General features: G+C 47.5%; 1 protein-coding gene across 1 annotated transcript in view; it reads left to right on the top strand.

Annotated features, from left to right (window-relative positions):
* The window catches only part of LOC148439462 (partitioning defective 3 homolog B-like), a gene marked incomplete at its 3' end in the record, with an annotated part of 417659 nt that overhangs the window by 109582 nt on the left and 292111 nt on the right, over positions 1-15966 (top strand). Inside the window, exon 9 of the mRNA XM_088464716.1 lies at positions 479-607. Within this exon, the coding sequence (XP_088320842.1) occupies positions 479-607 (129 nt within the window). The remainder of the gene's footprint in view (positions 1-478; positions 608-15966) is intronic.

The raw sequence follows: 15966 nt of genomic DNA, 5'->3' as shown, positions 1-15966 counted from the left end.
GAATAACAAACCTGTTATAAGTTTGTTTTTGTGTCTATTAGTAATCACCATTGTCCAATGGGAGCAGGGAGATTTCGTTACTAATTCTGGTTATTCACATCGCTGTATTGTACTTTGTATAACCTGGAAATGATGCCCAAAATGATTCATATTTCATGCCTAGTGGCACAATTGGCCTCTAAATAACCAACTTATAGACTGGTCGGTGCAAGCGGCATGCACCAGCCCACGCCAATATCCGTCCCCAGGCTTACAAACCATCAGCTGTATTATTATACATACTGTGATTCCATCTAAATGCAGCTGCAAACCTATCACTATTTCCTATCATATTATCAGTATAAATAATACTATTCCAAACATAAATATTGTAGAAATTTTATTATGGCAAATATTGTATTACTATATAGTCATTGTTCCTGTACAGTCACATACATGTAATATAACTTCCATATCTAAGTCTTCTTTCTATACGTAGGTTAATGGCATTGTAATTGCTGGTAAAACCCAGGAGGAACTGGTGGTCATGCTTCGGAGCACCAAACTGGGCGAGACGGTTTCTCTGTTGGTGGCCCGGCAGGAGGAGGCCTTCCTACCCCGTGAACTGGTAATGTCCATAACCTGGAATAGACTTTACGCTGTTTATTAGCATTCTGGCCGTGTCTCTGTGAGACGCCAGCTTACACTGTATCAGAATCAGCAATGATCTACTATCCGCCCATGAAATTTCATTTTCAACCCCCGGTGACATCATATGCTATGGGATGTGATTTTGTCATGATATGGCACAGCTCCTGATTTATTGAGCGGCCCATGAATATATGTAACTGTAGAGAAAATGTATGGATGATTTAAAACCACCATGACAAGTCATAAAGTTTAACCCGGCAGGATTTAACAGGCGCACGGAGGTAAAGTGCCATGCTGATTCCATCCCAGCATGATGAATGTGAGGCCCAGCTTGTCGCTGTTATTGGATTACTCAGATGGATTCAGTAAACACTTTGTGCAATTTCTAATAAGACCAGAGATGTTCTGTAATTATAGCACATTTTTTACACTGGAAACCATTTTACAGACATGAATATTTTCCCCCAGCACTGTCAGCTCCTTCATGTACTGTACTGTAGGGCTGCACTGTCAGCTGCATCATGTACTGTACTGTAGGGCTGCACTGTCAGCTCCTTCATGTACTGTACTGTAGGGCTGCACTGTCAGCTGCATCATATACTGTACTGTAGGTCTGCACTGTCAGCTCCTTCATGTACTGTACTGTAGGGCTCCACTGTCAGCTGCATCATATACTGTACTGTAGGGCTGCACTGTCAGCTGCATCATATACTGTACTGTAGGGCTGCACTGTCAGCTGCATCATATACTGTACTGTAGGGCTGCACTGTCAGCTGCTTCATATACTGTACTGTAGGGCTGCACTGTCAGCTCCTTCATGTACTGTACTGTAGGGCTGCACTGTCAGCTGCATCATATACTGTACTGTAGGGCTGCACTGTCAGCTGCATCATATACTGTACTGTAGGGCTGCACTGTCAGCTGCATCATATACTGTACTGTAGGGCTGCACTGTCAGCTGCTTCATATAATGTACTGTAGGGCTGCACTGTCAGCTGCATCATGTACTGTACTGTAGGGCTGCACTGACAGCTGCATCATATACTGTATTGTAGGGCTACACTGTCAGCTGCATCATATACTGTACTGTAGGGCTTCACTTTCAGCTGCTTCATATTCTCTACTGTAGGGCTGGACTGTCAGCTGCTTCATGTACTGTGGGGCTACACTGTCAGCTGCTTGATATACTGTACTGTAGGGCTACACTGACAGCTCCTTCTTATACTGTACTGTAGGGCTGCACTGACAGCTCATTCATATACTGTACTGTAGGGATGCACTGACTGCTGCTTCATGTACTGTACTGTAGGGATGCACTGACTGCTGCTTCATGTACTGTACTGTAGAGCTGCACTGTCAGCTGCATCATATACTGTACTGTAGGGCTGCACTGTCAGCTGCTTCATGTACTGTACTGTAGGGCTGCACTGTCAGCTGCTTCATGTACTGTACTGTGGGGATGCACTGACAGCGGCTTCATGTACTGTACTGTAGGGCTACACTGTCAGCTGCTTCATGTACTGTAGGGATGCACTGACAGCTGCTTCATGTACTGTACTGTAGGGCTGCACTGTCAGCTGCTTCATGTACTGTATTGTAGGGATGCACTGACAGCTCCTTCATATACTGTACTGTAGGGCTGTACTGACAGCTCCTTAATGTACTGTACTGTAGGGCTGCACTGTCAGCTGCTTCATGTACTGTAGTGTAGGGCTGCACTGTCAGCTGCTTCATGTACTGTATTGTAGGGATGCACTGACAGCTGCTTCATGTACTGTACTGTAGGGCTGCACTGTCAGCTCCTTCATATACTGTATTGTAGGCCTGCACTGTCAGCTGCTTCATGTACTGTATTGTAGGGCTGCACTGTCAGCTGCTTCATGTACTGTACTGTAGGGCTGCACTGTCAGCTGCTTTGTCTACTGTACTGTAGGGCTACACTGTCAGCTGCATCATGTACTGTACTGTAGGGCTGCACTGTCAGCTGCATCATGTGCTGTACTGTAGGGCTGCACTGACAGCTCCTTCATATACTATACTGTAGGGCTGCACTGTCAGCTGTATCATGTACTTTAGGGCTGCACTGTCAGTTGCTTCTTGTACTGTACTGGAGGGCTGCGCTGTCAACTGCTTCATCTACTGTACTGTAGGGCTGCACTGTCAGCTGCTTCATGTACTGTACTGTAGGGCTGCACTGTCAGCTGCATCATGTACTTTAGGGCTGCACTGTCAGTTGCTTCATGTACTGTACTGTAGGGCTGCGCTGTCAACTGCTTCATCTACTGTACTGTAGGGATGCACTGACAGCTCCTTCATATACTGTACTGTAGGGCTGTACTGACAGCTCCTTCATGTACTGTACTGTAGGGCTGCACTGTCAGCTGCTTCATGTACTGTACTGTAGGGCTGCACTGTCAGCTGCTTCATGTACTGTACTGTAGAGCTGCACTGTCAGCTGCTTCATGTACTGTACTGTAGGGCTGCACTGTCAGCTGCTTCATGTACTGTACTGTAGGGCTGCACTGCCAGCTGCTTCATGTACTGTACTGTAGGGCTGCACTGACAGCTGTATCATGTACTGTACTGTAGGGCTGCACTGACAGCTGTATCATGTACTGTACTGTAGGGCTGCACTGACAGCTGTATCATGTACTGTACTGTAGGGCTGCAGTGACAGCTGTATCATGTACTGTACTGTAGGGCTGCACTGTCAGCTGCTTCATGTACTGTACTGTAGGGCTGCACTGTCAGCTGCATCATGTACTGTACTGTAGGGCTGCACTGTCAGCTGCTTCATGTACTGTAGGGCTGCACTGACAGCTGCTTCGTATACTGTACTGTAGGGCTGCAATGTCAGCTGCATCATGTACTGTACTGTAGGGCTGCACTGACAGCTGCTTCATGTACTGTACTGTAGGGCTGCGCTGTCAGCTGCTTCATGTACTGTACTGTAGGGCTGCACTGTCAGCTGCTTCATGTACTGTATTGTAGGGATGCACTGACAGCTCCTTCATATACTGTATTGTAGGCCTGCACTATCAGCTGCTTCATGTACTGTACTGTAGGGCTACACTGTCAGCTGCTTCATGTACTGTACTGTAGGGCTGCACTGTCAGCTGCTTCGTCTACTGTACTGTAGGTCTACACTGTCAGCTGCATCATGTACTTTAGGGCTGCACTGTCAGTTGCTTCATGTACTCTACTGTAGGGCTGCGCAGTTAACTGCTTCATCTACTGTTCTGTAGGGCTACACTGTCAGCTGCATCATGTACTGTACTGGAGGGCTGCGCTGTCAACTGCTTCATCTACTGTACTGTAGGGCTGCACTGTCAGCTGCTTCATGTACTGTATTGTAGGGCTGCACTGACAGCTGCTTCATGTACTGTACTGTAGGGCTGCACTGTCAGCTACTTCATCTACTGTACTGTAGGGCTGCACTGACAGCTGTATCATGTACTGTACTGTAGGGCTGCACTGACAGCTGCTTCATGTACTGTACTGTAGGGCTGCACTGTCAGCTGCATCATGTACTGTACTGTAGGGCTGCACTGTCAGCTGCTTCATGTACTGTAGGGCTGCACTGTCAGCTGCTTCATGTACTGTACTGTAGGGCTGCACTGTCAGCTGCATCATGTACTGTACTGTAGGGCTGCACTGTCAGCTGCGTCATATACTGTACTGTAGGGCTGCACTGTCAGCTGCATCATGTACTGTACTGTAGGGCTGCACTGTCAGCTGCGTCATATACTGTACTGTAGGGCTGCACTGTCAGCTGCATCATGTACTGTACTGTATGGATGCACTGACAGCTGTGAGAGAGACTACAATGTGTTCCCAAACCTTTATCCCCATTCTTACAGCTCGCTGCATTGTTGTGGTTACTTCAGAGTATAGAGGAAATGTGTGCACACTCTCACTCTCTCTCACACACACACTCGGTGTCACTCACACACACCTACACAGTGACACTCACACACACACTGTCACACAAACACTCTTTCACACACTCAGTGTCACTCTCACATTCACACACACACACTCACTCACACTCAGTGTCACTCACATACACTCTCATTGTTACTCACACACACACTCACTCTCTCACATGCACACACACTCACCACACACACACACACTATCACACAAACACTCACTCTCTCACACACACTCACTCGCTCACACACACACATGCACACACACTCTCACATGCACACACACACACACACATGCACACACTCTCACACACTCCATTAATTGTGGATGTACATTAATCCATGAAGTGCTGCAAATGGTCATCAAGCAATGCAACATAGTGGTTACCGGTCACTGACGTGTACCGTTGGACCAGTTGACCCAACCCATGTCACTTGACCACACCCCTAACCATTATGGAACCACCACCAGCCAGCTTGGTGCCTGTAACAGAGGTCTGGATCGCCGGCATCTGGTGACAGGAGAACGACCTTAGCACCAGTGTGAAGTACATCCAGACTTCTGTTACAGAAAAGGCCACAGTAAGGTTCCGGAGTCTCCATCTATATACCATCTACAGGCTTTTATGTTAGACATCTGGTAAACTCCACACTATTCATTATTGAATCTGCTATTTATTACCATTTGTGTTATATATTGTTCATATGTTGGGAAACAATAAATTGCGTGTGAAGTATTACGCCATGCCTGCCATGTTTTCATCTCTTCATATGTATATTGAAAATAATTCTCGTGGTTCACAAATTACAGATTGCTGTGAGATAAGTGGAGACCTACTTCCTAGGGAAGAGTATATATATTGTCGTTTGTGTTATACTAGTGTGTTGCACATCATACTGTATGTCCCCTTTGATTTGGATATTTTGCCATTACCTGTGATTTCTGCACAGATCACTGCACCTAACGGGTCCACATTGTGTCTTCATTTCCTGGGCATGTACAGAACACGTAACCTGTCTAGGCCTAAGCAAGATCTTACTAAGGGTGGAACAGTCTACAGAGCAGACAGAGAATTGTATCACTGACTGTTACATCTCACTATGTTCGGCTCTATCGTCATCTGCTCATTTATTCAGCTAAGGAGGAGGACTTGGTATTGGCCACGTGGAAGGATCATGCGGCGGCATCATTAATATTTAACGTGTATCCAAGTTATGTTACCCATGACAGCCTAGGATAGAAATACAGGGGGCAGATAGGATTTGAAATGCCCCTGTTTTCAAGAGGCCAGTCTCCATCTTTCCTCTGCGATCACTTGACCACTGAGGTGCTACGTGACTGACTGGCTCTCTCTCAGACATCAGGTTCTCTGCTTCCCTGAGTGATTTGTTTTGCTGTGGCAGCCATCTAAGTCTGCTGCACATGATCATTTATCAAACGGACAAGCTGAGTTATAGGAGAACGTTCTGGGAAAATCAGATTGAAGTTGTAAAGGTAGAAACTTTTATAAGAACAAAATGTCGGCTTTCAGGTAGACATTGTGTAAGTTTTGTGTGACACAAGGTCAGAGCAGAAGAGACTAATGCTAAGTACACAGTACCCCAAGGGTTCCCAGATGCGCCCCAACAGTTCAGGTATGAATGATATCCATGGTTGAGCACAGGTGGTTAAATAAAATTGACTGAGGTACTAATTAAGCCACCTGTGCTCAGCCATGGATCTCTCTAACACCTGAGCTGTTGGGGAGCCTTGAGGAGCGCGTTTGGGAACCTCTGCACAGAGACAATATATTGTGCGTAAAGCTGATCAGCTCCATCTTCCAGTGTGAGCACCCAATTCATTTCAGAGACGTCTTCTGCGGATGGAGATATATATATATATATATATATATATATATATATATGGCATCGGCTGTGCTGGTCTGCAGATGAGCTATATCTGAAACATATGTAGTTATTAATGTGTCGCTTGTACGGACAATCTGACATGATTGTTGGCTCCTAATCCTCTGAACAGACGTATCGTTCGGATAGGAATGATGATTATTTAGCGTATATGTACAATCATTAGGAATATCGCCAGGTCGGTCAGTCAGCAGTTACTGTACATCGTTGATGTGAGTAACGCACTTTACTCTAGATATTTTTGTCTGTATTAGGACATTAAGGGTGGAATGTACTAAAGGGGAAAATGCGGTAATGTTTATCGCATTCCGGTGCTTCGTCCCGGTGGGTAACGCCAACTTCAGGTGACCTTACCCAAATGAAGCCTATGGGCTTCTTTTCGGGATCCCTCCCATCTCCCCCGCGACCTTCTGCGCATGCACAGACGGACGCCAGAGGGACTTCTAAGAGTTAAACCTAGAAGTGTCTCTCTCAGGAGGGATCGCAAAGGACAACTCTTATCGGGAGACCTGTCCTTTGCGATATTCAAAGTACATACTGTGGTAATCAACCACGGTATGTACCCGAAGACAGACGGGATGTACCGCATCCTGGACACGATGCTTAGTACATCCCGCTCTAGATGTGTCAGATGATTTCCACGTGAAGCGTCTGTTGCAGGACCGCGTTCCAGAACAGTCCCGTGCATGGGTTTAGTGGTTTCTGACGCAGTCACATAGCTGTAGGTAATGCTGTGGGTATGTTTAGCATCTTCCTATCATTATTAGCCTCGGCCCTGCGCCCTTGGCGGCAGCATCGCTTGCACGCCCTCCTTCCGGCCCTGGAATGTAATGTAGCTGCTTGCCTTTTATTTTTTGTACAAATGGAATTTTTTTTGCAGAAGACATATATATATATATATATATATCTATATATTTATATATATATATATATATATCTCTATATATATATATATATCTCTCTCTATATATATATATATATATCTCTCTCTCTCTCTCTCTATATATATATATATATATATATATATATATATATAGGTCTATAAGCATCACATGCACATCCAGTAACTATCCTTAAACAAAACTCTTCAGGATTTCATGGAAAAGTTACTGTTTCATTCTTATACTTGTCATATTGTCGGAGATCCTTCCTGCGCTCAGAGGGTTACACGCGTTGTTTATATCTGCATTAGTTTCGCTTTATGTTTCCACTCCCATTTATGAGACCTATCGGTTGCAATATAGACAAAGAGTCCAGTGTCTGCCTTCTCCTGATTGATGTAGGTGAGTGTATCTGACCTCTCATTGAGGTCCAGGCAGGATGAAGGTCTGGTGAAAAGCTTCCTTTTCCTGTCTATCAGCGCGGAATAGCCCAGGACCTGTCATCTGCATGGAAAATAAACTTATGGCTTTTCTGTGACTTTAATCTTGCGTCTCACTTTCCTTGTAGCACACGGCCAGTTGTTCCTGTTTCCTCATCTCCTGTATATATGTCTGTGAGTGATGGGAGTATACGGAGTGTACAAAGGAAGCTCCGTGCAAGGTTTTCTTCTTGGCTTTTGACCTTGCAGATTTTGTAACGTTCCCTATGGTACTTTTTAAACACCAGAATATCGACATGGTCTGAATGTTGACTTTCAACATGTTGACAATGACAAAATGTCAAAATTGTGAATGTTACAGCTGTTTTTCCATTCCACAGTTTTAGGGCTGGACTGTGGTTAGGGCTGTGCTGTGGTTAGGGCTGGGCTGCGGTTATGGTTGGACTGGCCTGCGGGTAAGGTTGGGCTGCGGTTGGGGCTGGGCTGCGGGTAGAGTTGGGCTGGGGATGGGGTTTGGCTGCGGGTAGGGCTGGGCTGTGGTTAGGGTTGGGCTGTGGTTAGGGCTGGGCTGCGGTTATGGTTGGACTGACCTGCGGGTAAGGTTGGGCTGCGGTTGGGGCTGGGCTGCGGGTAGAGTTGGGCTGGGGGTGGGGTTTGGCTGCGGGTAGGGCTGGGCTGCGGTTAGGGCTGGGCTGCGGTTATGGTTGGAATGGCCTGCGGGTAAGGTTGGGCTGCGGTTGGGGCTGGGCTGCGGGTAGAGTTGGGCTGGGGGTGGGGTTTGGCTGCGGGTAGGGCTGGGCTGTGGTTAGGGTTGGGCTGTGGTTAGGGTTAGGCTGGGCCTGTGGTTAGGACTGGGCTGCAGGTAGAGTTGGACAGCAGTTAGGGCGGGGGGTAGGGATGGGCTGCGGTTGGGGCTGGGCTGCGGGTAGAGTGGGGGTGGGGTTTGGCTGCGGGTAGGGCTGGGCTGTGGTTAGGGTGGGGCTGGGGGTGGGGTTGGGCTGTGGTTAGGGTTAGGCTGGGCCTGTGGTTAGGACTGGGCTGCGGGTAGGTTTGGACAGCAGTTGGGGCTGGGGGTAGGGTTGGGCTGCGGTTGGGACTGGGCTGCGGGTAGAGTGGGGGTGGGGTTTTCCTGCAGGTAGGGCTGGGCTGTGGGTAGGGCTGGGCTGTGGTTTGGGTTGGGCTGTGGTTAGGACTGGGCTGCGGGTAGGGTGGACAGCAGTTAGAGCTGGGGGTAGGGTTGGGCTGCGGGTAGGGCTGGGCTGTGGTTAGGGTTGGGCTGTGGTTAGGACTGGGCTGCGGGTAGGGTGGACAGCAGTTAGGGCTGGGGGTAGGGTTGGGCTGCGGTTGGGGCTGGGCTGCGGGTAGAGTGGGTGGGGTTTGGCTGCGGGTAGGGCTGGGCTGCGGTTAGGATTGGGGTGGGGTTGGGCTGTGGTTCGGGTTGGGCTGGGCCTGTGGTTAGGGCTGGGCTGCTGGTAGGGTTGGGCAGCGGTTAGGGCTGGGGGTAGGGTTGGGCTGCGGTTAGGGTTTGGCTTCGGTTATGGTTGGGTCAGGCTGTGGGTAGGGTTGGGCAGTGGTTAGGGCTGCAGTTAGGGTTTGGCTGCGGTTATGGTTGGTTTGGGCTGCGGTTAGGGTTGGGCTCGGCTGCAGGTAGGGCAGGGGTTAGGGCTGAGGGTTGGGCTGCAGTTAGGGTTGGGCTGGGCCTGTGGTTAGGGCTGTGCTGCGTTTAGAGTTGGGCTGGGCCTTTGGTTATTGCTGGCCAGCGGTTAGGGTTGGCCTTTGGTTAGGGATGGCCTGCGGTCGGGGCTGGGCTGTGGTTGGGGCTGGGCTGCGGGTAGAGTTGGGCTGGGCTGCGGTTAGGGCTGGGCTATGTTTAGGGTTGGGCAGCGGTAAGGGCTGGGAGTAGGGTTGGACTGCGGTTAGGGCTGGGGGTAGGGTTGTGCTGCTGTTATGGTTGGGTCGGGTTGCGTTTAAGGTTGGGCTGGTCTGCGGGTAGGGTTGGGCAGCGGTTAGGGATGGGGTAGTGTCGGGCTGCGGCTATGGTTGGGTCGGGCTGCGGTTAGGGTTGGGCTGGGTTGCGGGTAAGGTTGGGCAGCGGTTTTTGGCTGCGGTTAGGGTTGGGCTGGGCCTGTGGTTAGGGCTGGGCTGCGGTTAGGGCTGGGGGTAGGGTTGGGCTGGGTCTGTGGTTAGGGCTGGGCAGCGGTTAGGGTTGGAGGTAGGTCTGGGCTGGGTCTGTGGTTAGGGCTGGGCAGCGGTTAGGGCTGGGGGTAGGACTGGGCTGTGGTTAGGGTTGGGCTGCGGTTGGGGCTGGGCTGCGGGTAGAGTTGGGCTGGGGGTGGGCTGCGGTTAGGGCTGGGCTGCGGGTAAGGTTGGGCAGCGGTTAGGGCTGGGAGTAGGGTTGGGCTGTGGTTATGGTTGGGTTGGGCTGCAGTTAGGGTTGGGCTGGGCCTGTGGTTAGGGCTGGGCTGCGGTTAGGGCTGGGGGTAGGGCTGGGCTGCGGTTAGGGTTGGGATGCGGTTGGGGCTGGGCTGCGGGTAGAGTTGGGCTGGGGGTGGGCTGCGGGTAGGGTTGGTTAGTGGTTGGGCTGCGGTTATGGTTGGGCTGGGCCTGTGGTTAGGGTTGGGCTGGGCTGCGGTTAGGGTTGGCTATCCCGGCGGACAGCTGGAGCCTCCTCCTAGGATAGGTCTGTCCCGTCTCCCTAGCAGTGGATGTGCGCCCCGACTCTCGCTTTACATGCGCGTTGGACACATGAATTAGTAATAAGTGTGCCTCTATATGTCTTTGGAGGTAATCAGATAAGCAGCTGCTGTATGTCTATATAATCCTACATTTATCACACTTCCAATGCAGTGTCGGGAGTAAGGCCTCATGTCTGGGAAAACATGGACATGTAAAATCTGGGCGTGCTGTAATAAGACCATATAATGCTCCTTGCCCGGGATAATGTCGGCACTGAGAAGGAAGCCTGTAGGGTTAGTCACACCCGCATCAGCCCGGCCGATCTGTTCTCGGTATGTGGAATATTTTCATTTGCTTTTCAGGCTTTTATTGTAAAATTTTAAGAATGTAATTGGTTTTTTTTTCCTGATGAATAATCCTAAAGAGCAACATGGTAATGATTATGTCAGAACTAATTAGCTGTAATTTACTATTTCCTTGGATTACTAAACTATTTCTCCAAAACAACTGTACTTCTCATTATCTGATAAAGGTTTGGTCCAAGAGTCTCCCTGTGTGACTGCAGCAAGCAGCGATAATTCCAGGCTGAGCTATACTATACCTCCCAATCTACTGATCGATCTCTATATGTATTTACGTTCTATTATTATTATATTTTATTTATAAAGTGCCACAGGGTCTCCCTACAGAGGGGTTAACATACAGATGTCTCCACATACATCTATCCTCCGTGCGCTACAAGTCCATCTACATAACGCAGGAGTTCCGTGTGACTCGGTACTGCCGAGCGTCTTTCCGTGCAACTTTTTACCTTCATATGCGACTTAATCGCACAGTGATGTGAATATTTAGCACATGCTACATATCATTTTACTCATCAGAAGCTGTTTGTGCTAACTCTTCACATCGCTGTGCCAATAAGACGCATTTAAAGGTAAAAAGTTGCACAAAAAGTCGCTCGACGCTACAGAGTCACACCACGGCATGGCACGATTAGAAGGGCTGTTAAGCGCACACGGAGGCTAGCTGTATGAGGGCGCATCTGTAAAAATAGCATAAGTACAATACTCACAAGCTTTTTATTTGTTTCCTTTACGATTTAAGGGGAGGGGCACCTTACCAAAACCAAGGGTCCCATATTTCTTATCTACCTCAACCAGCCACCTTACCTCCTGTCCAAGGTGCAACCAAATCCACGTAATAACCCATGTAACCCATGGAATCCCCTTTACGACATCACCCACATCAGGCCATGTCCTGCGGTTCCCCACAAACAATAACTGTACAGCCTCCCCAGGCACGTCCAATTAGCCCCATCCTCCAGTATATAAATCCAATTTCCAGAAGGAGCTGTCCCTTGTGATGAGAAGACGTCTGGATTACTGCGAGCTCTATTACACATCTGCAGCCATCGGTCTGGGCACACGGATCCCACTCCAGGGGATTTTGCGTAAAGACGTTCATAGGTTATCTATAGATGTTGTTGCGTTTCGTGCAGAAGATCTGGAAAGTTGCTCTCCCTGGTGCTTGCTGCATATGGACACAGTTCTATGGGGCAGCTCTGCCGAGGTTCTGCATCGCATATCTCTGATATCTGCTGTGGACACTTTTTAATACATATCTGGAGTGGATTCATCAGTCATCGCATTTTGCATGTCAGTATACAATAGCGCCAGTATGCATGAAGAAAATCGCCAAGGCCACCTCCCCCGATAAGAGCTGTCCTTTGCAAGAGAGAGGTGCTGGGAGCACGACCCGCTGGCTGATTCCTATAGGGCGCCATCTTTCTCCTCACTTCCAGGGGCAGAAGTATGGGAGACAATGGAGGCGCCTGCCGCCGGGCTCCAGCTCTGAACGGGCACCTCATCCATTGTCCACAATATATTCACCCCACTTAGGGCTGTAACTATGTACCCAGAGTGTACCGTCATGGCCGCCCAATACATGGCACCCCTTCCCGGCACCTGAGAAGCCAGCATACACTAGTGGAGAGCAATGTGTCAGACCATCAGCTGCTGCCTTTGTCTATCTATAGCCTGTCTGCATGCAAATTGCTACATTACAGTGTCAGCAGCTGTGATGGGGGGGAGCACCAAATTATAACTTATCTCAGGGTGTCTGGGATGAATTTACGCCACTGCTCACTACCACTGGCAGCCATCTTTCTCCTCACTAGACACTGGCAGCCATCTTTCTCCTCACTACCACTGGCAGCCCTCTTTCTCCTCACTACCACTGGCAGCCATTTTTCTCCTCACTACCACTGGCAGCCATCTTTCTCCTCACTACCACTGGCAGCCATCTTTCTCCTCACTACCACTGGCAGCCCCATCCTCAAAGAACTGTTTACCAGAGTTCCTCATAGTAACGATAGGGCAGCATGGTGGTGCAATAGTCAGTATTTCTGTCTCTTAACCCTGAGGTCTTGAGGCCTATTTGTGTGGAGTTTGTGTGTGCTCTCCGTAAGACCATACTGGTAGGTTCATTGGCTTCTGACAAAAATATTATCCCTATTGTGTGTAGGTGTACTGTGATAGGCAGTATAGAGTGTAAGCTCCTCTGAAGCAGTGAATGACTAAATACTCTCTGTAAAGCATGGCAGAATATGTGTGCGCTATTTATGTACTATAAATCACTTATATAGTGCCAGCATATTTTATTACTCTTTACAATTGGGAACAAACAGTCATAGAACAAGACTGGGTAATAACAGACAATATATACTGTAGGTAGGAAGGCCCTGCTTGCAGCCTTACACTCTATAGGGCAATAAGCATTGATACACAAGTATAGGTGCTACCCATTGCATATTGGCCCAGCCAGATTGTGCTATATAAATAATTGTAATTAAATATAGAAAGTTAAATACAATACAATAAAGAAGCCTTATCTTGCGGAACAAATTGATGATACTGCACCTCTAAGAGGATCCTCTGTTAGCCGAACCCCACAAATCAAACTAAAACCAATAATCTCAGAGGGCTCTAGAACAGTATTGAAAATATTATATATTTGTTTGTACACAATGTTTAGTCCATAACATCACTGTGTGGGTTTTATGCCCAAGCTAATGGCTGTATTTTATATATGTTTAGATAATGCTTAAAGTGACATTAAGCTTGACATCATTTTATGCTAACGATTGCACAAAGGGCCTAATCTAAACTGAATTGGAGGCCATTAATTTCCGAGACTTTTACTTTGCATGTGAATCAGTTGTGATCCTATTTGATTACCCCTGATGAAGTCCCAAAAGGGACGGAACGCGTAGGGTTTTATGCCGAAGCTAATGGCTACGTTTTAAAAAGTGTCAAGTCCAAAGAATCACAAATTTTGATCATCTACAAAGTGACATTAAGCGTGACATCATTTTAAGTAAGAACAATTATTGTTATATTAAAAATATTTGACACTGTTAGAAGTTTTATTGGCGTTTCTTAATATTTGGCCTCATTTTCTGGGTGAATTATTTTTGGGGAGTGGGTATAATTACAGATGCCCGTGAAGTAATCAAGCTCATCCTTCTGGAGTTGATTGATGGTATCAAGAAAATTAAGAAACTCACACTGTGATGTTATGGACTAAACAAAATATAATATTTTCATTACTGTTCTAGCGCCCTCTGAGATTATTGGTTTTAAATAAGGAAAGTCCTGCCCAGTGGTTCAGGGATTCTGGAGTCGGGTCAGACGTGAGGCCAAAGCTAATTTTTGTAAACTATGTACCCTCTACCCCTGAATGAGCCATTTGGGTATATTTATTTATTAACCGTTTCTTATATAGCGCAGCATATTCCGTTGCACTTTACAATTGGAAGCATAAATAGAACAAAACTGGGTAATACACAGATGTATAGGTAGGAAGACCCTGCTCGTAAGCTTACAATCTATAGAGAAATAGGCATTGATACACAAGGATAGGTGCTATATATTGCAATTTTGGTCCAGCCAGGATGCAGAGTTTCTTGGTGGGCCCCATGATCCAGTCACACAGGAATGTCGGCCAAATATCAGGAGGATGTGAAAGAAACACAGTGTGTGAGGTTATGTGTGGACTGTGAGAGGGGGTGTAATTAGATATGGAAGCTATGAAGGTTATGTGACCACCCACAGCTATAGCGAGCGGCCAAAATGATGGTCGCAATGGTCAAGACCATCGGGCTTGCGACGAGAACCTTGCGGTAGGGTCTCGCTGCTGCAAGCCCTGGGCTGCTTTTGGCTCTATCAGAGCCAAAAGCACTCCCACTGACATCAATGGTGGGAACGCCTCCGTCTGGGCAGCCACACCCCTGGCACGCCCACCAAAGGGGGCGTGCTGTCAATCACCATCGACAGCACGCCCCCTTTGGTGCGAGACCCATAACGATGGCTTGGCCGTCGTTATTCGGGTCTTGTTCATGCGCACGACGGAGCCGCCTCCATCATGCGCACTTGGGCAACATCGACCCGCTTGCGAGCGCTCAGTGCTCGCGAGCGGGTCTGAATCAGGCCCTATGTTTGATCAGGAGAAGTAGACTGCACAGGAAAGTTAAATCTCCACTCTCCCCATCTCCATGCAAACTCAGATCCACAATAGTTTATGCCCTTACTTCACGGTACGGGACTAGTATGGTCCTTAATTATCCCCCAATTTCTCTTCCTGTTGGGTGAGTGCCAGGACCCCCTATTCGGCAATGCACACTCTTCCTCTTCCATTTGTGTATCCTGAACACTTCTATGACCACATGTTTTTAGTTCTTTGTACTCTATATGTTCGAGAACTTGATTCAGTTGTTATGCATTCTTAGGCTATGTGCCATTTAAATCAATGCTGCTTACACTGTACATTATATCACCTTTGTACGATGTCTTCGCTCCAATAAAAATATTTTAGAAAATGTAGCACAGCACTTAATGATGATGAGTGATACAGTGTTACAGGTTCCTACTGATAGTATTGGTGATCTAGGTGCATGCTAGGGCAATAGTTATAATTTGAGTCACAGCAGCCCAGGATTGTTCAGAAACTTTTATTTAATATAACAATTGTCCCGACCACGGATAACAGATCTGAGTGTCGGCAGGCACGTTGTAACTACGTATTTCCTTTCTGCAGTCAACATAATAGAAATATTATTATTTTAAACAACAGATTCTGAAACACAATGCACTACCGTGACTTTATCTGAGTAGCTTTGTAGTAGTGTAATAGGTAGTGTATAATCAGGGATATGAGTGTACAAAAATGGCAAAATAAAGTGTCACTGCGAATGTAACAAAAATATAAATTTTAAAAATATTGCTATGGCAATATATCACTTTTTTTAAAAAATGTTCTTTTTGCCTCTTTACACAGTTTTGTTAGCTAGCGAGGGACCTGCTTTATAGCTCCTCTCACGTTGAGAACACTTGTGCGACAATTCTTATTATATTTTGAGAAAGTAAAATGCTGAATTCAGTCAGGTTAAACCCCGAGCCGCAGCTGTCCACCGTACCTTATGTTATAATGGGAACAAGCTTGACG

Source organism: Taudactylus pleione, unplaced genomic scaffold (assembly GCF_031769625.1).
Source record: "Taudactylus pleione unplaced genomic scaffold, aTauple2 ptg001774l, whole genome shotgun sequence".
Classification (NCBI taxonomy): domain Eukaryota; kingdom Metazoa; phylum Chordata; class Amphibia; order Anura; family Myobatrachidae; genus Taudactylus; species Taudactylus pleione.
The sequence above is the reverse complement of the archived record's forward strand: the minus strand, read 5'-3'. Positions and strand labels throughout refer to the sequence as shown.